This window comes from Gopherus evgoodei, chromosome 8 (assembly GCF_007399415.2).
Source record: "Gopherus evgoodei ecotype Sinaloan lineage chromosome 8, rGopEvg1_v1.p, whole genome shotgun sequence".
NCBI lineage: Eukaryota > Metazoa > Chordata > Testudines > Testudinidae > Gopherus > Gopherus evgoodei.
The window spans coordinates 3,576,632-3,599,785 of NC_044329.1; the positions used below are offsets into that span (position 1 = coordinate 3,576,632).

Below are 23,154 nucleotides of genomic sequence, written 5' to 3' on the forward strand. Positions count from 1 at the left end.
TAAAATAGGGCTATCGCTGAAGCATAAGCTTAGGGCTCTCCTTGATCTACACAGGAAAATCTCACCAGCGCTGTCGGAGTTCCACACACATCAAGGCGAGAATGCACATGAGCAGCTAACAACATTTAGCTTATTTATCCCTCTGCACCAGAAATGCTGTGATATTAACAATCTTCTTCAACACTAAATTTTTCTTCTTTCAGTTTTTAGACCACTCTTTGCCTTTTGTACACAGCACAGAATATGACACTTTCTTTCCCCTATTAACTGAGTTTATTTTCCTCTGTTCTAGTCTAGTGCACTGAAGCTATGCAATGAACTCTGGGTTTCCTGCCCAGTTCCAATAAGCACCATTAAATTAACACAGTGAGTGTGGGGCAGCACTTCTAACAGTCTTTGATCTGTGACTCACTCCCCTTTATGATACGAAACTTAAAGCCGTAACAACAAATATTTTTAAAAAACATCCCTAACCTCCATTTCAGACAAAAGCCAATTTCACTTAAGAGCCTGCGCATTCAAGGAGTGCAAGAATTACAGATCTGTTCATTCAGCTTTTGCATGACTATGGGGCTCAAATGAACCTGACCTCTTCCCAAGAACCATAGGAATCTTCCTCTTTAACAATGGAGCAGTCTCGAAGACCGAATGGAGGCTTAGCCTGCTTTAGACATCATTTTGCTATGCTGAATGTTGCAGGTGGTCATTTAAGTTCATAATTTTTATTTTTTTGTACCATGTTGGTATTGAAGTTTAAAAAAAATTGAACTGAAAACACATGATTAAAGGAAACAAATGTAGACCACAGTTGCGGTACTTTAACCTTTCTAAAAATTTCTAGGGGAGTTGTAATATATCACTTACTACTCCCTGGCTTTCCTTTTGCAGGACAGTTCCTGTAGTGCTAACATCTCATTTGAACTCTCAGGGCAGTAATTATGCTGACTGCTGGATAATACATAAACAAATGAAATTTGGAGAGTGGATGCGGATATATAATCCAGTTTTAGGAACTCTGTTACTAATGGCAAAGTCTTTTTGTTTTTAAAGACTGTCGTGACATACCTGTTATGGTAGGGAGTTCATACAGTAAATACAGATAAGGTATTGTGTAAAGACAAGCACTAATAGTCATTTTCTCTACTACTTAGTAACGGTGGCATTTAAAGCAAATGTAGCATGTTACTGAAGCTCTATTAAAGTCAAGAGTTACACTACATAAAAGCATTTATCTTTAGCTTTAGTATTCATGGTTGCCTAAGGTATATTGACAATAACACAGTCCCTTGATTAGCAAGTATTTTGAATGCACATAGCGTCAGTGCAGAATTGTGCACAATTCTGAGTCTGGCCTCAATCCTGCAACAACTGACATAGACGGCAATGTTTCCATTGACTTCAGTGGCCTAAATCTGAACCCAGAAAGACCCTGGGCTGGATCTCGCAGGCACTGAAGTCAATGGTATATAACCCATTCAATAGAAGCCGACTCCCTATCCCTCCCAGCCTGTCCTAAGTTGTGAGAGATAAAAGGAACCCTTGAGATAACTACCAGCCCTTCATGGGCAAATGATGATAACTGAACCAAATTGTGAGTCCGATTCATAAAGAAATATCAGTTCGCTGGCTGGCAATTTTCTTTTAACTTCTATGGACAGTTTGTGTGTATGAAGTTGAAACTAAGCAAGCCTTGAGTAGCGATCTCCTAGGAGATGAGTGGGCTATGGTCAGAAACAATCTTATACAGTGAAAATAATTATTCAAAGAAATAAACCCATTAAATGACACACAGTTTGTATGGTCAACAACTGCAGCACTGACTAGATCTCCATTTACTAAAGTACTACCGGCCACAGTGTACTGTTGTCTCCTAACAATAACCAACGGGCACTCTCAGAGTTTTGTGTCATGCAACATTCCTTCCCTTTCTAAGCAAAGGTTTTCATTGTTTTCAAGCGAACAACAATCCTCCAGGGGAGTGGGAAGGGGATCCTTTTCTAGGAGATGAAGAGAGGGAAGAAATGAAATAGGTAATTTTTTGTGACCTGTCTTCCCATCAGCATTGAAATAGTAAAATTTAAGTCACTGCACAAGGGTTCTTTTAATCACGTGACTCCCATTAATACAGGAGCTGCTTGGCAACATAGCTGTGCTAAAATGACCCCCCCAAAATGGGGATGCTTTAGTTCAGTACATCACTTTTGTTGAACTTAAGTGTGTGCCTAGGGAGGTTGTGGAATCTCCATCTCTGGAGATATTTAAGAGTAGGTTAGATAGATGTCTATTAGGGATGGTCTAGACAGTATTTGGTCCTGCCATGAGGGCAGGGGATTGGACTCGATGACTTCCTGAGGTCCCTTCCAGTCCTAGAATCTATGACTCTATGAAACCGTACCTCAATCTTTGCCAAGCAAAGCGATTGCTCCTCAGAAGCTGCAGGAACTTACACTCTCTGTTTAGTGAAGAACTTTTCTCTAACTGGATGGAACTGACTACCATGCAGGGGGACAACACAAGGTCTAGGAGACCATTTAAGCCCCAATGTGAGGATTTAAGTGGAAGTTAAGAGGTGCGTAAGTCTGCACAGGGGTGAATTTCACCCAATAGAGCAAAGAGATTTTTTTTTCTTTAACAGCACGTAATTTAACATTTTAAAAGCTAGAAACTCACTCTTTTCTATGTACTCATACAAAGTTGGGCTCTCCTCATTTATGCAAAACTATGGTACTCTTTTTACCTGACGAAGAGGACCTACACTAACAGCAAGCTATCATGGTGATAGGGACAGGTACTTCAGTCACCAGTTCAAATCCAGCCCAGACTGGTAAATGACAGAATGGCCTCAAGGCTCTCTCATGGCCTTTGTGAAATGAGCATGATGATCTCAGTTCAGCTTCCGTAGATAAGCATCTACATCACTACAACTATCATTACACATGGCACTAAACTATAAAGCAGGGAGGGTAAAGACTGAATGAAGGTAAAGACTGAGCTTCCCTTCAACACAGGGGTGGGACCTGCTAGGCCAGGTTGAGGAATATTGGCAATGCAGTACAGGAAACTACACACTACCCCAGCCTTTCCCGTGCCAGTTCTGGTGCTCTACCCAGCATCTTTCACCAGCACGAGAATCAGTCATTGGGGGAGAAAAGTGAAATAAAAGCAGATCTTTGCACAATACACTCTTATTATTATATGACTTGAGAGAACAGAGCAGCAACCCGGGCATTCTGGCCAGTTATACCGTGATGTGTGCGTTGCTGAGTGGAAATCTTTGAAATTAGTGAGAAGATCTCTGTGTAGCTTGAAAGCGTGTCTCTTTCATCAACAGAAGTTGGGCCAGTAAAAGATTTTACCTCAGCGCAAACTTCAATATAACCTTGTGCACCTTTGAAAAATATTTTTTTTATGAATCGGCCCTTGCATATGATGTGAATTGCTATCCAATACAAAATGAAATGAGAAAAAAATACTACAGTAAATGTATTCCACATGGGGCTATGAGTGGGACTTCAGCTATGGTCCCAATGGTCAGCATTGTCTTTTGTTATATTTAATATGGTAAAAGTCTATACTCACTCCAGCAGCCCTCACAGCCTTTATGGATTTCACTTAAGTCTGCTCCATGTTGCACCATCGGCTCCCATGACATCTGTTGACAGCAGCCTCCCTCCCTTCCAACTGTCCCCCCATAAAATAAAGTAATTTTAATAACAAGATAAATATGATGTGCTTCTCCTTGCTGAGTGCATTGACTTAAAGCATAGGCACAATTTCCCTCTTTGAACAGAGATGGTATAGTCCTATGTCCCAATACAATTGTTATCCTGGGTGACCCTTTGCATTAATTAACAAATAGTTTGAACTTGATAATTAACGTAACCACATCACTAAGAAAATTGTAGAACTAATCATTTTCAATCTCTGTCAAGTGTAAAATTTTATGGATGTCCTCAAGTGTGCTTTGTTAGCGAGCAAAACAACCAGAAGGATAGGGTTTTTTTCTAACAGCCTGATCCAAGTTCCATAAAAGTCAGTGAGAGTCTTTCCATTGACTTCAACTGGCTTTGGATTATGCCCTATATGCACATTTAAAAAACCCAGAAACCTAGCACTCTCGAGCCCCAAGAAAATACAAGTGATTCATGTAGAAATTGGCCAAACTGTCTCTAAACATTTTGTTTTTGTGATATTTAATCGTGAAAATTGTTTGAGTGAAATCAATGTACTTTCAATATGACCAGAGGTATGCACAGGTTTGAGTATTTGTATAGGGGTAAAGTTTTCAAAAGCACTTAAATAACTTAGTAACTCAGGTCTCATTGCAAGTTAATAGGAGTTAGACACTTTTGAAAAAATTACCATGTATGTTTTTCACAGGCTTCTGAAATGCCTGGGGGAGCCACTGATGGAGCTGAAACCCAGTAACTATGAGATCTCCACACTGCCCATGGTATTCCCATTTTTGGATAATGGAAACAGTGTGACAAGATCAGATCTCACATTTTTCCTTTCCCATAAATGCCTCATGGAGGGAAAAATCTCCACTCATGAAAAACAGATTCAAATACTGAGTTATTTGGGTTGAAGTTCAAGATGATCCAGAGCCCAAAGCCTTACTTTTCCATGACCTTATTTCGTCATAATCTTTATAAAACATTTTTAAAAGTCCTGTTTCATAATCAGCATCTCTGATATTTGCAATCTCCATAAAAAGTGAGTGACCTCAGACTGTCCTCCGTTTAAAAAAAAAAAAATTCCTGCAGAGAATTTGAATAATGCTTCTCTTTTGTGTGAGTTTCACTGTCTCTCAGACACGTGTGTGTGTGTGTGTGTGTGTGTGTGTGTGTGTGTGAGAGAGAGAGAGAGAGAGAGAGAGACAGTGAGACAGGTGGTTTATTTTAAAAGCAGAATTACCCCAGACTCCTAGACTGTAGGATTGAAAGCTCCAGGGTGAACTCGAACACCTGATGGCTATGTAGACCTGGTATTTTTGTAATTGCAACATTTTTCTCTTTTTTTTTTAAATAAAGCACTTTTTTTTGTTAACAGAGGATGTGGCATTTGCACAGTTAGTTTTCCTGTTGATGCAAAGTAACGTAATAAAATATCAGTTACACAAATAGGGATTACTATTGTAAACCCCAGGAAAACAGAATTAGCTTGAGTTTGAATTTTCTCCCAGAGGCAGTGACCTCCATATATATGTCAAATTCCCTGATCTTTTATACCTCTATCTGCCAAGGAGGAATGAAAGGGGCTCCCTTCAGAGCCCATTAAACATCGCCCCTTCACTGGCTGAATGCATCACAGCTGAATGATGCATGCCATTCTCTACCTTCTCTGGGCCTGATCCAGCACCACTTAAGTCAATGGGAGTTTTGCCATTTACTCCGCTGAGAACAGAATTGGGGCCTATATTCCCTGCTTCCCAAGGCTAAGGGGTGGGAGACCAGCACTGGGAATCAAACCCAGTTTTCTTGGCGGACAGTGTAGAGTCTCCTGATTAGCCTGCTCTGCTTTAGATTTAAAATAGAGTGTAATTTAGTGACAAGCGTCTCAGAGTTCTTGAGGCCGTTTGCTCTGTCTTGCCGGCCATTCTGTTGCCACTGATTTTTAATGGTGCAAAAATGATCAGAGTTGTTGTTCTCCTCTTGCATGGTGCTAGGAGTACGTCAGTTTGTGTACTGAATCAGACATTGTTCCCATTGCTAGGAGGAGACAGTGAATAATAAGGAAGGACCATTAGACTATATTAATACAGAAGAGTTCAGGGAGTAGTGAGTCCAATTTAACAGAATGTAATAGGGTCACCCTGGGATTCATTGTACTGAAACATCATTTTACACAGAGGATATATATATATTTTTATATATATATATTCATATATATATATATATATTCACACACGCGCACACACACAAAAAAGTCTTTGATAGGCTTTCTGGGTTCTAGCAAAAATAGTTGGCAGCTACTATCTGTGAGACCAGAACAGGGATTCTGTGCTGCCTGCAATGCCTGCTGCGAGCCGTCTCTTAAGAACAGATGCTTGTGTTTATCTGGCAGGTGGAGCTAGCTCCTGCCTGAGACAGGAATAACCTCCCATTGGAACACATACACAGTTCGTAGATTTTTTGCCTGGATCCGGTAGACGACTGGGATGCTAGAGGCAATCTAGGTAGTTTGATATTTGCAGCATTCAGCGTAATCTGAAGTAGGGTATGGGGGGAGAGAGAGACAGAGAGAGCATTAGTGATGAGTTGTAATCTTTAATTGCTAAATAACGTTCATTGCAAAACTGAGATGTGAGCAATAGAATTTTTCATGCAGATGAGTCCAGGGTGGAAGCAGTAGCAGCTGTAATTACATATTTTAAAAAATAAATCTAGCTTACTTCAAAAGGAAACATCATTTCAAAATGAGAAGTTGAAATGTTTCATTTAGAAAATGTTGAAACAAAATGTTTCAGCTCTTTCAAAAAATATTTTTTTTGGGGGGGGCGGCAAAAGTATTTGCCAAGTTCAACCTGATTTTGCAGTTTCAATTTACCCAAAAGTGCATTTTTTGGGGAAAATAAACTAGTAATCTGAAATATTCCACCCAATTCTAGTTTTTCCCATTTTTTTAACCCTCTTTTTTCCTCTGGTAGTTAACTGATGTAGCTGTCTAACTTTTCCTGACACTATTCCCTCAAAAATCAAAACAGCCGGTTACAAAAGTTTTGCAGACCTATACAGGTGAATTAAGCTCCTCTCATTGCAGAATTCATGATCTAAGATTGAATTATGTTAGCCAAGTAAATCTCATTTTAAACTGACAACCAAACAGAGAATTTAGGAGTATAGTGCAATTTTACAGCTGCATAAATCTCCTAGTACAATAGATGCTATTATGCAAGCACTTTAAAAATAATAAATCAGCTGAGCATTCTCCATGGAAGGAATCTAGTTTGCACACAATGTGTTCAGTCACTGCTATTGTATCTGGGCCAGCTTCACCATTGTTTTTAAACCACTGTGTGAAAGAGAGTTGCTAAGTGGATGAGGCAGTTATAAATCTACAGGTGACCCTTGGTTTTGGTTTAGGGTTCCTTTTCCATTTCCTACCTCTCCATCTTTTGATTCCAGCCTCAGCTCCGTCCTGCATGTGGCTTCCATGTTGCCAGCCTCTGCGTTAATTTCAATTCCCTTTGGAGCCTCCATCACCAAAGAGCGTGTGGGTGACTCAAGTCTGTAATGCAGTAAAGACGGGATTATATCACTAGCTGCACTTTGATGTTCAATCTGAGTGTTTCTTCTCGCCCCGCTCAGTTCCCCAATGGCTTGCACCTTAGGTACTCATTGAGGGCCCAATCCAAAGCCCACTGAGGTTAGTGGCAAGACTCCATGTACAAAGTGGGTATAAAACTTTATCATTCTAATGTAGTAGCATTTCGCACTGTCATAAACAGATAGCTAAGGGTTAATGTCTCTTTCACCTGGAAAGGAGTAACCTGAAACACCTGACCAGAGGACCAATCAGGAAACAAGACTTTTTCAAATCTGGGTGGAGGGAAGATTTGGGTGTGAGTTCTTTGTTCTTTGTCTTGGGTCTGACCCTCTCGGCTATGAGAGTGATTTTTCTATCTCCAGCTTTCTAATCTTCTGTTTCCAAGTTGTAAGTACAAAAATAGTAAGGCAATAAGGTTTATATTATTTTCTTTTGTATTTACATGTGTGTAGTTGCTGGAGTGTTTTGAATTGTATTCTTTTTGAATAAGGCTGTTTATTCATTTTTCTTTTAAGCAATTGACCCTGTATTTGTCACCTTAATACAGAGAGACCATTTTTATGTCCTTTTCTTTCTTTTTACATAAAGCTTTCTTTTTAAGACCTGTTGGAGTTTTCTTTAGTGGGGACTCCAGGGAATTGAGTCTGCAGCTCACCAGGGAATTGGTGGGAGGAAGAAGTCAGGGGGAAAATCTCTTTGTGTTAGATTTACTAAGCCTGACTTTGCATACCCTCTGGGTGAAGAGGGAAGTACTTGTGTTTCCAGGACTGGAAACGGGGAGGGTGGAGTCCCTCTGTTTAGATTCACGGAGCTTGCTTCTGTGTATCTCTCCAGGAACCCAGGGAGGGAACACCTGGAAGGGAGAAGGGGGGGAAATGGTTTATTCCCCTTTGTTGTAAGACTCAAGGAATTTGGGTCTTTGGGGTCCCCAGGGAAGGTTTTTGGGGGGACCAGAGTGCCCCAAAACACTCTAATTTTTTGGGGGATGGCAGCTTTACCAGGTCCAAGCTGGTAACTAAGCTTGGAGGTTTTCATGCTAACACCCATATTTTGGACGCTAAGGTCCAAATCTGGGAAATATGTTATGACACGCACCTACTTTGCCCAGATGGAGATGAAGGAACAAGGTGCAAGGCACTGGCAATTCAGCTTCGCAGGCTGATCGGTTTGCTCGCTGTTCTAACAAGTTCAGACATCTGTTAAATAATCAGTACCACAACCTGGGCATAATAGCAAAACGTTATAATTCTAATTCTTATCACTTACATAGCACTTTGCATCCTCAAATCGCCACACAAACATGAACAAGCCAATCCTCATGACATCTCTGTGAGGCACGGAAGTGTTATGCTTATTTAAGTAATGGGAATACTGCAGCAGAAAGCTCTAAATGACTTGCCAGAGGCTGTGAACAAGGATTAGAAATCAGAAGGTCCTTGAAATGAAAACCCTTGGGGAAAGTTCAGCTGTTCGGAGCTAGGAAGAGATTAAGGGCTGCTTGTCCCCAGTTGTCAAAACCCCACAGGGATGGGCGGGCCTAGTGCTTTAACTGCCCAATCGATGAAAGCTCCTGCAGGTTCAGAAGCGTCCTATTGCAAACGCGAGCCTGCTGCCTTGCACAGTGGGTACAGGGCATACACTTCAGTCTTGCATGGTGCTCCAGGCTCTCTGGAGAACTGTGGTGAGGGGCCCCTCTCCTGCTCCTCAGGCTGCTGGTTTTCACCTGACTCACTAAGGCTCTGTCTCCATTGATGCAAAGGTGTATCTTTTACAGCGAGCTAACAAACCGGTGCTAGTTATCTCACTGTAAAATCCTAGTGTTCAGTCAGAGAGCTAGGCGAGGTTGGCACTATCCCAGCCCACCCTAAGCCTGGGGTGGACCTTGCCTAGTTTTGCCCAGTAAAACTAAAGAGCTTTGTCTGAACTGTGTTTACACTGTGATAGCTACCACGGGTTAGTTACCTACAGTACAAATACACCTCTTTTGTCAGTGAAGCCATAGGCTCAGCAGTCTTCTTGCTGTTAGTTTCACCTGCCTCCCCAACGGGTGTGAAGGCACAGACATTAATGCTGCTGCAGTGCCAGGAAGAAAGCAACCCAAAATGGCTCTCCCCTGGCTCTGATTCACCCCAAAGCCCTGTGGAGCCCCCTCTCCCCCCACCCCGCCCAGCTGTTAAGAAGGAGATGCTGCCATGGGCAGGTCTGCAAAAAAACAGTTGCTCCTTCTTCCCAACAGGCTGGTCTGCTTTTCCACGGGTTCTTTCTGCTCTTGTGCTCCCTGCTATGCTGCCCTAAGGCAGTTACTATGGGTCTGTCTATACAGTAACTCCTGACTTAACGTTGTAGTTCTGTTCCTGAAAAATGCGACTTTAAGCAAATCCAATTTCCCCATAAGAATTAATGTAAATGAGGGGGTTAGGGTCCAGGGAAATTTTTTTCACCAGACAAAAGACTATATATATATATACACGCACACACAGAGTATAAGTTTTAAACAAACAATTTAATACTGGTACACAGTGATGATAATTGCAAAGCCTGGTTGAGGTGGAGGAGTCAGAGGGTGGGATATTTCCCTTACTGCTAAATGATGAACTAGCAATTGGCTGAGCCCTCAAGGTTTAACTCTCTCACTCTGCAAGGCAGCAGGAATGGAGGGAGATATGCGCATTTCCCCTTTAAGTACACTGCCTTGTTAATTAGATCAGCTTGCTGAGACCCCAGCTACTGCAAGTTCCCTCCGTCCTGAGCCCTGGTGTGTCCCCCCTGCTCTATGGAAGATGTGGGGTGCAGGACCAGGTGGGAGGGGGCACTGCAGAAAAGGACCTAGGGGTTACAGTGGATGAGAAGCTGGATATGAGTCAACAGTGTGCCCTTGTTGCCAAGAAGGCTAACGGCATTTTGGGCTGTATAAGTAGGAGCATTGCCAGCAGATCGAGGGATGTGATCATGCCCCTCTATTTGACATTGGTGAGTCCTCATCTGGAGTACTGTGTCCAGTTTTGGGCCCCACACTACAAGAAGGATGTGGAAAAACTGGAAAGAGTCCAGCGGAGGGCAACAAAAATGATCAGCAACGAAACAACGTTAACTGGGATGACTGTAAGTGAGGAGTTACTGTACTGCAATTAAACAGCCGCAACTGGCCCAGGTCATCCAACCCGGGCTTGCAGTACTGGGGCTCTGGGGCTGTTTAACTGCAGTGTAGATTTTCAGGCTCAGGCTGGTGCCCAGGCTCTGGGACCCTGGGATGAGGGAGAGTCCCAGAGCCCAGGCTCCAGCCTGAGCCTGAATGTCTACAGTGCAATTAAACAGACGTGGGTATTTCATTACAGTGCAGATAGACCCCGTGTCCTCTTAATCATTAGTACAGACTGTGACCATCTTATTCCAGCTGCTCCGTGAACTGAGACACGTCCATTTAACTTTTTTTTTTTTTTAAATCAGGCTTAAGCCAAAGATATCGGAGACTCTTAAATCTGCGTAAATGAATGTGAGTGATGTCATTACAAACTGTGACTCTTTCAGTGAAAAGAAGACTCTGCTTAACGAATACACGTTTGTATTTATAGTCTGGTCTCTGAGTCCAATTCTCCTCTTGCACCCATTTGATATTATTGGGACCGTCCTGATATTAGGGGCTTTTTCTTATATATGCAGCTATAACCCCTCCCCCGAAAAAAAAAACGTTCTGATTTTTCACACTTGCTCTCTAGTCACCCTGCCCTCAGAGGACTTTATGCTGGTGGAAGTGAGAAAAGAATCACCCTGCTAATTTTTGGCACTCAGGATTGCAGGAGGTTTATTGTATGATTTATTTTAGATCTCCTGAATGAATCCCTCAGACACCTGTCTTTAAACCAGCAGCAGAAAATCTATGCAAAGCCAGCAGGGCAGCTGGGGATTTATGCACGAGAAAGGGTCTGAGTAATGTTTACAGAATACTTTCATTTGAAGCAATTGTTTAAGACACACACTGCTTTCCTCTGAGTTTAAACCTTATTCAGTCTCCCAGAGCAGAAACAATTTGGAGGCTAATAATGATAGGAAATGATTTAGCGATGAGCGGATCATTCAGAATCAACATTTGTTTTCCAGAGTGGCTCTGTGGAGCTTTCTGTAGGATTCCAACCTGCCAGGCTGTGGGTAAGCCTGCACTTACAGCAGTGGAGACACTAGATCTCTTCATTGTGTGCTCTTGCGCTTACGTTTTCCATCCTAGTGACTGGCAGTTACGCCTTTTTTTTTCTTTTGCTTTTGTGCTGAGGGCTCTTGAGGGCCTGATTCTGATCCTGCTTACCCTAATGTGAAGTGAGAGTGACTTCACTGAAGTTAATGCCGTTATCCTGGTGTAAAAGGAAGATCGGAAGCAGGCCTGGAGACTTTACTGCTTTTCCCAGACACCACTTCACTGGAGCTGCTTTTGCCTAATGCAGGGCTTCTCAAACTGGGAGTTGCCAGGGGGTCGTGAACTGTCAGCTCAGTGGGGCTGACATCCCTGAGCCCCTATTAAATTAAATGAATCCCTCCATTTTTAATTATAAAGGGGGCTCACAGTCAGAGGCTTGCTGTGTGAAAGGGGTTACAATACAAAAAGTTTGAAAACCACTGCCCTAAAGCATATGACCTTAAAGGGCAACCCCCTTCCCATTCTGCAAGACCTCTCCTCAAGGGCTTTCAGTGGGAATTAGGTGCCTATGGGGCCTTTGAAAACCCCATGAAGCATCTTCTGCATCTTTAGGTACCTAAAGACTTTAAACATTCTGGCCCCTGGTCTCAGTTCCCCACCTGGGATAACAATGCTTCCCAGCTGCTCAGGGATGTTGTGAGGATAAATACAGTAACAAGTGAGATGCACTCAGACACTGCAATAATGGGGCCCAGGTAAGTGCTATGGATAGAAGCTGGGTGTGGGGATACACCAATCTTTCTGCAAACAGCTGTTACTCTAATCAGCAGTACTGTCGAGGTCTTGTTATGCAGAAACAGAACATACGCTGCCTGCACAGAAATGCACGTCAGCATGTATATCGGTGAACTCCATCCTTCTCTGTCTCACTCATGCTTAATGGGCAGTGCTCAATGTGCTACTGAAACCCCTTCATTCAAATTTATCTCTAAGATGTCTCAGCATTAAAAATGAACAGGTGGCGGCAGTTGTGCGTCTCTCAGCAAAGCCTTCTTATGCTGGTGCTGGAAACTCTGTGCAGCCGTCAATCAACGAGAGAGCAAAACTTTAAACGCTATCCCAGGGCTTGCCTTAAAACTCCAGCAGTAATCGATGGGAGGTCAGCATATCTCTTTGTTCTGTAGTTCCAGTGAAATTCGTTCTCCTGGAGTGGTCATTGCTTACCCAGATTTCTACTGTTCATTTCCTTCATCATAAGCAGCCACATTAATCACTTCGGCAGCTTGGGTCTTATTTTCTTCCCTTATCCCCAGCATCCCCTATCGAATGAAGTGCTGCTTTTCTTACTATTATGAGCAACCGTCTGTATTCGGTGAGCAAGAAGAATTTGTTGCTGATGCTAAGGTCTGTTCCGCAGCAGTTGGAGGCTACCCTGCTACAGACCAGCAGTGCTTTTAATGCAATGGATGCTGTTCCCTAGAAGAATGCTTGATGTAACTACTGCCTGGGGAATGTACTGGCATGCGGGCAGGTGTTGGATAAATACAGTACCGGTGATTCGCTGACAGTGCAAGGGAAAAGTACTGCTCATCACTCTGAGCAACAGACTCCCCGTTACTGCTGAAACAAGGGAACTCAGATCTGTTATGTTCCAGATAGACACCAAGTTCAAAGGTGCAACTCTGTGGCACCTTTCCCCTCCTTATCACACAGAAGCCCCCCACTCAGTTGCACAGAGGGATCTGAGCAGGAAATCACCCAGAAAGATAATGGTGACAGCGAGAGCTTCATTTTACTAGCACTCTCCCTTCCTCATCGGAAGGAGTTCTGGGGAGAGCCCGGCTCCTGTAGAAACAGGGCTGTCACTGTGAATAGGGGATCCAGGAAGTGTTTGGAGGACCTAGTATGCGACTTGAATGAATTTTAGGGAATACATGTGGTTAAGGGGCAACCCCTGACCTATTCTTTGAGCCCTCTCCCCAAAAGAAATGAACCAGCAGAAACTCCATGGATGGGAACGCAATTTCCTGTTCCCCACATGTGACTTTCCTGCATAGGGAACAATCCCAGCTCTCTATATGGAAAAAGGATTAATTTACTTTTAATAAAAGCAGCAAAGAGTCCTGTGGCACCTTATAGACTAACAGACGTTTTGGAGCATGAGCTTTCGTGGGTGAATACCCACTTCGTCAGATGCATGACCAAGTGGGTATTCACCCACAAAAGCTCATGCTCCAAAACGTCTGTTAGTCTATAAGGTGCCACAGGACTCTTTGCTGCTTTTACAGATCCAGACGAACATGGCTACCCCTCTGATACTTTACTTTAAATAGGTCATCGGTATATGATACAGTGCTGTAGCAACATGAGTTCATTTAATTTAATTGAGAAAACTGCAGATTGAAACTAGCCCATGTATTACTGAAGCTCTGGGTCATTATTTCCAATGATTCTAATTACTTTTTTAGTAACCTTCTGACCAGTTATAAGACTTCATGCTGGGCATAAAATTAGCCAATGTTAATATTGTACTTGCTTATGTCTCATACAATTGATAAATTATGCTAGTAAATAAATGAAGAGTCACATCCATTTGCCAGTAATGAACCAGTATTTTAGGATGAGAGTTTCTCTGTTTTGATTCGTTTGATTTTTAGTGAAACAATGGGATCACCCATTCATAATGACTTGTACCGTTACTTAAGAGCTGTCTTCCAAAGAACCTATTTTTTCCCTCAAAAGAAAACACAAGATTTTTTCCATTGATTAGATTAGAAGTTATTAGTTTTTGTTGAAACAGTAAGCAACCTATGGTTAATTTCAGTTTGTAGAAGGTCACATCTTTTTTTTTTTTTTTTTCTAAATTGTATTGTTTTAGTTCTGCTGGGTAATGGCACAGAACAGATAAAAGCATCCCAACTAAGGAATGGGGGTTAAGAGATCCTTCCATGGGACAAACTATGACTGACTGTGAGGAAGACTTCACAGACTCTTCCTTATGGAGTTTCCACCTAATTCTTGCAGCAAAAATGAGGCTAGGGGCAGGGTTTACGCCCCACACTTCTCGCCAGTATGGAAAAAGCAGCTGGTTCAGTCGAAAACCTCACAACTTCCCAGAAGCTCAGGGCTGGGCCACTTCATTGGCTTCCGCCTCTGGCTGTCTGGCAGTGCATCTGCATTGGTGATTCGTAAAAATGAAACTAACTAAAAACATAACACATATTTGGGATGGGGAGAAAGAACGGAGGAGAGAGAAAAGATCCCAAGCTTAAATGGGGACAGAGACGGGGAAGAGTAAGTGATATTGGGACTGGAGAAGGTGGTTTTAAAGCTGACGGAGGGTTGTATAAAGGAAGAAATTCTAGCAGTTTCTTATCCCTAATCATGATATTGTGACTTCCAGTGCATATGATGTACAGTACTCAGTAAGTACTTTAGAAGCTCACAGCTGACATCATGGCTAATAATAAAAAATATTTATCAATGTTACTTTTTGCACAGCATTGATACAAATCTTGTTTTGAGTTATGTTCTAATGAAATGCATCAATTACTGTATGAGTAGCGACGTACGATTGTAATCTGATTCAGTAGAGATAAATGTTATATATGCAAAGTTTCTTGAACTACATTAATTGCTGATGTAAACAAAGATCGATTATCTTTGCATTCAACAATATTATTGTAACATATTCTTCTGTTTGGCAGCATTAATCATCATTCAATTTCCAACAGTTATGCTGCAAATCCATTATGCAAGTGACAACTCAGATGCAGCTGCATTCTGAAGCAGGTTATTCTGTACTGTTTACTGAAGCTACATGTAATTCTTAGGGTAATCTGTAGAGGAGACTGCAAATGAAAATTCTTTCAGCTGTAATCTGCAAATCGTTGGCTAATTTCCAGGAAAAACCCAGTGAAGGTTGCTAGTTTACCTCTCAATACATGCTAAAGGCTATACGTCTAATTATATTTGCTTGGAAGCATTAATATTGTGGAATAAGTCTAACTCAAACTGGGAAGGCTGCAAAAACTCTGCTACTTCTGTCCTGGGACAGTGCAGAACCTAAAGGATTTTGTATCAAACTGAGCCAACAGAAAGAGACCAAGAATTGATAAAGGAATATGAATCTGCTCATGTGCCGAAAGTCACGTGTGTAGGTGCTTTGCTGGATTGGGGGCCTGCTGCACTCCTTAGGTGGTAAAAGGAATAAAACCTCATGTCTCAGACCGCACCTGAGTTATGTACCAATACATGGCCTGTCATGGCTTATTGCTCTGTTCAACATTTTCACTGTAGTCTCTTCACCCCACCTGTCCAGCCATCTTTCTTACCCCAGCGTACTCTAATTTTAGCCTTCTTTCTGTTCCCAACCGCTGACCTCTCCGTAGAGTGCATATGGAACAAGGTGCCAGACTGTGCGTAAGTGCTGCCGCATCTGTCATAAATGTCAATCACTTCCCCCTGCTTCTGTGCCACTAAGTCAATCTCATTTCATGGTCTTCAATCTCACTCTAAAATCATCCTTTTCTCTTTCACTCACCATTGTCTTTCGCCACAGAGATGTCACAAACTGCAGATGCAAAGCAAAAGCAAAATGTATTTCATCCCAAGAAAGTATTATACCTTTGCTACTGTTTTTGCTAACTTTATCTTAATGTTGATGGAGTCAATTTTATGTTATTTCTTACCTTGAATTTCAGCCACTGTTTCTAGTGTATTTTCCCCAAACATAGCTCATGTTAAAATAAAACTCTCCTGACCATACTTGGGAAACAACTTAAACTACTGCGGAGAGTAAATATATGAGAGAAGTGGTAATTGCCTGGCAGTTAACAGTTATAAACCATTATAACACAGGTTATAAATCATGATTAGAATAATGCTTAGTTGAAATTGATCCAAGGCCTGGGCGGTTCTAAATAATGAGAGACTGGATTCGCATCCTGCTAGCAGGAACACGCCCCGTGTGCACTAATGGGCTGGAGGAGCCCTTTGCTGGCTGTGCTAGGCAGGAGGGTCTCCGCTTTCATTTTAAAAAAGAGGAAACCTTTTATTAAATCTATTCTGGCGACTCACGAGGACCTGCTTTATTTTGAGTGACGCCTCATCCACCCTTCACCGTAAGGATGAAGTTCTTCATATATAGTTCATGTTATGTCCCCAAACCTAAATACATGTCATAATTTTTATCCTCTAGGCACAGTTTACACATTCGTAATGTTGCAGTAACTTACTCAGAGTGACCATAAAGTGCTACAAGCAACAGAGTATACAGGAACAGAAATGTACAGAATTTACTTCCACAGCCCTTCTTGTGATGGACTAATACACTGTAAAAGCAGCAAAGAATCCTGTGGCACCTTATAGACTAACAGACGTTTTGGAGCATGAGCTTTCGTGGGTGTATACATGTCATGCATCTGACGAAGTGGGTATTCACCCACGAAAGCTCATGCTCCAAAACGTCTGTTAGTCTATAAGGTGCCACAGGATTCTTTGCTGCTTTTACAGATCCAGACTAACACGGCTACCCCTCTGATACTTAATACACTGTGTTAGGGGAATTGCTGAAAAAGATGGAATCATGCAAAATTGTCCAAAACGTTTTAGGGTTTTTTGAAATTTTTAATAACCTCTAGGGTGGTTTACATGAAGGGATATACCGTACCTAAAAAGACAGTAATCAGGATCAGACAGAAGATACCAAATGTAGCTAGGGAGGACATACTTAAAAAAACTACTGAGATATAGTTTTATTGTAAACTGGAGGACTGGCAGAAGGGTAGAGATTGTCTGAGAAAGAAAGTATGAAATTAATGTTTAATGAAGAGGATATATGGATGTGAAAATTAAAATCATCCAGATAATTAAAAATCTTGACTGTAAATCAAGGAAGAAAGGAAATTACCATAGAAACTGGGAGATAAGTCTAAAGTGATGTGTGATACATACTGATGTGGGTTGAAAAGATGGTCTGTTCAAATGAATAGGAAGGGATTTCAGAGCCACAGAGTGACTTTGTTGTTGGTTTTTTTTAAATGTAAAGATGACGGCAATTCCACTTCCTCTTTGCCCAGTGGAATGTCTGCACATTGGTCTTGTTTAGAATCCCTACCGTGCCTCATGGACCTGAGCAGAGAGTTTAAAAGACAGATTAGTTCCATTCTGTGGTGTTAATTCTGTCTGTCTCTTTAAGCTCTAACAGCCACACTTTGCACTGCAGTTTCATCAGAAATATTGGGGAGCCTTTATTTCACAGGACCCAGCTGGAGCAGTGAGAGGAGGCTGACTCTCACGGTCCAAAACTTCAGCTGGTGTAACTCAGTTAACTTTGACTGAGCTATGCCACTTTACACCAGCTAAGGACCTGGCCCCAAGTCTTCACCGGCTGACAAAACAGCAGTTTTGAGAACAGAGGAAGATGATGTAAAATACCATAGCAATTCCCCACGGGACAGAGAGGGAAGGCGTGGAGAGAAAAACGTGCCAGATTATAAATAGCAGAAGGTACCGTGTGACAGAACATGAACGCACAGTAAGAGGAATCCTACGAGCTGGGAATGGAAGTGTGGACTGCTGGCACGTGTAGATTTGACAGATGCTAACTGACACTGACACATAGCAAGTACAATAGTAGCTGCCAACTAAACCACAGCCGTGTCGTTGATACTGCTGTACAGAAGTTAAGAGCCTGTAAGTGTTCTGATTATAATTCCTTATCGTCAAATGTCTCTAACTCGTGACTAAAATTGTAGTCCAGGCCAAAATTTGTCATGGAAGGTCTCAGCCTCCTGGTTATTTTGTGTGTGCGCTAATCAAAAGACTTGATGCTGTGACCTGCTCTGCCCCCTCAACTCCCGCTGACTTCAGTTACTGAGTGTTTTTACAGATGCCCCTGTTTTGCTACTTAATTTCCCCATATGCTCTCAGAATCACACACTGTACTTGCTGTCTTCACTTACCAATGACTTATTTTGGTTAAGGGTCACTGAATAGTTCCTGTCCAGCTTATGTACTGTACCCTGATAATACAAATTAAAAAAAAATTCACCCTTTCTGGTATGTGAGTGCACTGATTTCACACATTAAGAAAAGCAATTTATTAAATGCTATGTTACCACACCAAACTCCAAATGCAGTCTTAGAAAGAAAGGTCGGGCTTGTGTAAGTTGCTAATCAAACTTGGAAAGCTTTTCACTGAAAAGCATAAATGGGAAGAGACCATGTCAGCCTGAATTCGGGAAGAAGCTGCTGTGGCTGGGTATTATTTTTGTGGGATGTTGTCAAGCTAGGAAGGAAACAAAGGAGGATATAACACATTCTAGATCTTAAATGCCCCCTCCCCCCACCTCATTCACAACAAGTTGTATCATGGTACAGCAGAAGTGAGTACATCACAATGGGTACTTCAAACCCAATGGGGAGGCAACACATTTCATCCCAGCTATGAGAACATATAGTGGGTGTGAGGAGGCTAGCACTAAATAGCACTCTCCAAGTGGGCTTGTCCTTCTAGAACCTGGGAGAAATTCATCCCCGTGCGAAGGCACCACACACAGATTCCGTGCTACTTAAGTTCCACTTAAGCCCTATTTTGAGGCTGGCTTTGTGTGAGCATTTTGTGTAGGGGTGAATTGCACTCGCTATCCCTCGTTACAGGTGAATTGCAGTGACTGAGCCATCCATGGCAGGATGGTCCTGGGTATATCATGCAGAAAACCCTGGTTTCAACTTGGAAGCACCTCTACGTGATCGCCAAGGATTGGCCTAGTACGCTAACTTGGACCAACCTACTATTGTTTTATTACTTTCTAGTCCCTTTCCATAGTGGAATACATGATGCATCTTCCACGTTTGTCATACAGTTCCTTGTTAGAGCGCGCCAAGTAATCTTGCTGACCAGACTAGAATTTTGTTGTTTATAGAGTTATTTATACTCAACGTCCCAAAGTAGAGCTAGTGGGTGACATTTTTCTAGGAAAAACTTTTTTTTGCCCAAAAAGTGCAGATTTGGGTCAACTGAAACAATCAGCAAATTCAGGTCAATTTGTGGACATGGTTTTGGCTGAGGGAAAAAAATCAAAATGAAATGTTTCAACTTTTTATTTTGGAATTTCCATCCATTTTGTTTATAAAACATCAGAAAAACCAAAGTCACTTAAAATCAAAATAAAACTTTTTGACATTTCGTTTTGCCAAAAAAATTGAAACATTTTTTGTTTCAGATCACTCACCAATGATTTCCCCCCAATTTTACAGTTTGGTCACCATACAAAAAAACCAGTTATTTGCAAAGCTCTAACCCAAATAATCCAGTACTTTCGAAGTACTGAATTAAATGCTAGATGCGCAGTGCTTAGCAAATACAGCAGCCATTAGCCACAACCGTCTACATGCAGACTTCAAAATCAGAACTGTTGCATCAAGAGAGGGAATGTTGATCCAAATAACCAGGTTCTCTTTTTGAAAATAATCATGGATTTTTAGCTGCCATTTGGACAGATGCAATGGAGGAGGTATAGGGTGTAGCTAGAGCGGTGTTGGTCCCAGGATATTAGAGACATGACATGGGTGAGGTAACACCTTTTATATTACCTCATCCACCTTGCCTCACAGAGGAGAGTCATTTAAGTTAAAATCTCATGTGGATGATACAGAACAGTGATTTTTCAATGTTTTTTCATTTGGGGACCTTGAAAAAATTTCAAATGGAAGTGTGGACCCCCTTGGAAATCAGTCTGCAGGCCCTGAGTTGAAAACCAGTTCTATGGTAACAACCTTTTGTGGTCCCCTTAGATATAGTCTGCGGACCCCCAGGGGTCTGTGGCCGCAGGTTGAAAACCACTGATCTAGAATTTCAGAGTACTGTACAATATTTCTGGGACAGTGTTTGTACTTTTCATTTTCTTCTGTTTTGTTACTTTTAAAGAGATGACAATTAATAAGAAATCACGAACAAGAAGCAAAGAGATACCAAAACCAGAATGGAGAAAATATTCTTCTGAAAGCTTAGAAATTTTAGGCTGCAAAACTGTTACAGAAAAGGGTTGTGTGCGACTGTGCATGTACCACATGTTTGGGGGTGATATCCATATGGCAACTTGGAAAACTTGATTTGAAGAGCTTATTTAGCATGACCAAATGCCTACAGCCTGATGACTATTTCTACAAATGCACTTACAGACCTTACAGCGCGGGGATACTCCTGTGGTGTATATACATTGACTGCACAGTCCGTTTATAACGATAGCACTGAATTAAATCTGTATGAACAATCTTACTCATTTTGACCTTAGATTTTTTTGTCCCCCTCTTAATCAACTTCAGTAATGAGCCAAGCACCATCTAGTACCATGAGTGAGCAGATCTTTTGTTAGAGGCCTGTTGTTTATTTCATGCAACTTTACAAAAATGAAGGTTGAATTGTTATTTGCTAAATGTCAATTTTTACACTTCACTGGACCTTTTCTGAAGCTTGTCAAGAATGACTCTGTAGGAGTGAAGTCACTTTTTTACCTTTGATCAGAAGTGTACAGAGGCTATAACAGCTTTTCAGTTAATTTTCATTTTTATGCAGAAGGAAATGCCATGTTCTAACCATACAGCACTTAGGTTTGCCACAATTTTATTTCTATTCTTTCATTATTTTGACAGATAATCTAGATGTCCATTTTTAAGCATTTTTTCAATTTTTGTCCATTTAAATTTTCACAGCTGCAGAAAATTATCAGTGAAGGGCAGACAATTATTTAATGACAGCAGGTGTTGAGATTCAAAAAGTTCAAGTTTTATAACTCTTAAAACACAAATTGTCACCATCAAGTCAAAATAAACAAATTAAATATCTTTAAATCAAATTCTAGTAAGTTCTCAAGCCGCATTTTTCTTACTTTGCCTATACGTACATTTTGATTATTTATAGATGAGAAATATTTTTGTCAGTTTGTGTGTGTACAGTGAAATAAGCTTTTATCAACATTTACCAATAAAAATCTAATCCTTATAAGCCTCGCTATACTGCACAAAGGGTCTGTAACTGCATCCGTTCTGTAACTTAAAGGACACATATTTTCATGGAAGAAAATGTCATTTGCTATCCATACTATACTTCACAAAAGGGTTACCTGAGTGTAATTGTGGTTAGAATTTAGCTCAAAATTCATTTTATAAAACAAAAACATGTTCAAGAAAAATCTCAATATTCTTATATAATTTTTAAAAATCTGTTTCACAGGCCAAGTGAATTAGACCATTAAATTGCCTATCAGTGTCATAGTTGGGTATCTTCCAATGACACATGCAGGTTCTATGACTGCGTATTGAAACAGAGACCCTGATAAAATGTAAAACAATTCAGTGTTGAAAACAGTAGCTATGAGCTAGGGAAATCAAACTTGTTTTTTTCTCATCATCAACGCAGTTAACTATCATGGGTTTGTCAATTCTTCTCAGATTTTAACTGTATTGTATTTCACTCAGGAGTTATTGTGGAAATAAGGAAAGATACAGAGAAAAATCGGATGGCAAAATAAGGTAGATAATGCAGCAGAGAAGAAAACAGAGGGATTTTGAGGATCAATGAAGCCAACAAAGGGATACAAAAAAACATGTATATAAGGCACCCTGATTGGACTAACTTGGCTTTATTTTTACATGCACTCACTCTTGAATAAACTTTGTGCTTTTTTAAAGTATAAGAAAATCTGTTTTCCAGCTCCAATCACTTCTGATAACATAAAAAACCATTGTGTAATGTTCACCAGTTCCTCCAGCTCCATGTTGTTCCCCCAGACCTCCCTATTCAAGCAAAGCCATTTTTCGGTTTCTAAAGAACTCCATTCAGTGATTTCTCAGCGGGTAGTGAAATGATGCAATTAAAGCAGCCCCGGGCAGGGGACTGGGCACACTGATGTGACCACGGGCAGTGGGTAGCATAGGCAGGGGGAGGCTGTGCCTCCCCCAACAGCCTGGCGTGCCCTCCGCCCACAGGCCACCTCCTGCCTGCTTTCTGTGCTTCTGTGGCCCAGAGGCTGGGGCAGGCAGGGTGGAGCCAGTGCACACAAAGCTGAGGCTGGGGTGCTGGGGCTGAGGCCACGGTGTGCCACCTGTCAGTCCGCCCGGTGCTGAGCATGCTGGGATCATGCTGCCCACCCAGCACTCTGGGCCTGGGGGCCGGGCTGTGGAGTGCTCCGTCCATGCAGCTCGCCTGAGGCTGAAGGCGCTCCAGCCACACCGCCCACCCACTGGGGCAGGGGGTGCTCTGACTGCACTGCCCGCCCGGTGCACTCAGACTGGGGGCGCGCCGGGGGGCTGGTGGCCGTGTGGGAGAGTGGGTGTGGGGGTAGGGGGGCTGGGAGCAGAGGGGTTGGGTCTCAGGTAGAGGGGGAGGGAGGGAAGCATCCCCCGATGGCTCATTTACCTGCCACCCATGGAGGTGATGTAAAAAAAATGGAACTGGTGTCACTACATTCCAGCAACTCTCAGGGTACGTCTACACTACCTGCCAGATTGGTGGGTAGTGATAGGTCTATCGGGAATCGATTTGTTGCGTGTAGTGTCGATGCAATAAGTCGATTCCCTGATCACTCTCCCATCGACTGCCGAACTCCAGTTCGGTGAGAGGTGGAGGCAAAGTCGACGGGGGAGCCGCAGCGCCGTGAGGATGTGAAGTAAGTAATTTTAATTCCATCTAAGATACATCGACTTCAGCTATTCTATTCTCATAGCTGAAGTTGCATATCTTAGATCGATTT

General features: G+C 41.9%; 1 protein-coding gene across 7 annotated transcripts in view; it reads right to left on the reverse strand.

Annotated features, from left to right (window-relative positions):
• Positions 1-2,314: 2,314 nt before the first annotated feature.
• SGCD (sarcoglycan delta) overlaps positions 2,315-23,154 on the reverse strand; it is a 517,054-nt gene continuing 496,214 nt past the window's right edge. For all 7 annotated transcript variants that reach the window (XM_030572951.1, XM_030572954.1, XM_030572948.1 and 4 more), the window contains 2 exons: positions 7,107-7,230; positions 2,315-6,209 (listed from right to left, as the gene is read on the reverse strand). In XM_030572951.1, coding sequence (XP_030428811.1) covers positions 6,036-6,209; positions 7,107-7,230 — 298 coding nt within the window. In that variant the 3' untranslated portion in view covers positions 2,315-6,035. The remainder of the gene's footprint in view (positions 6,210-7,106; positions 7,231-23,154) is intronic.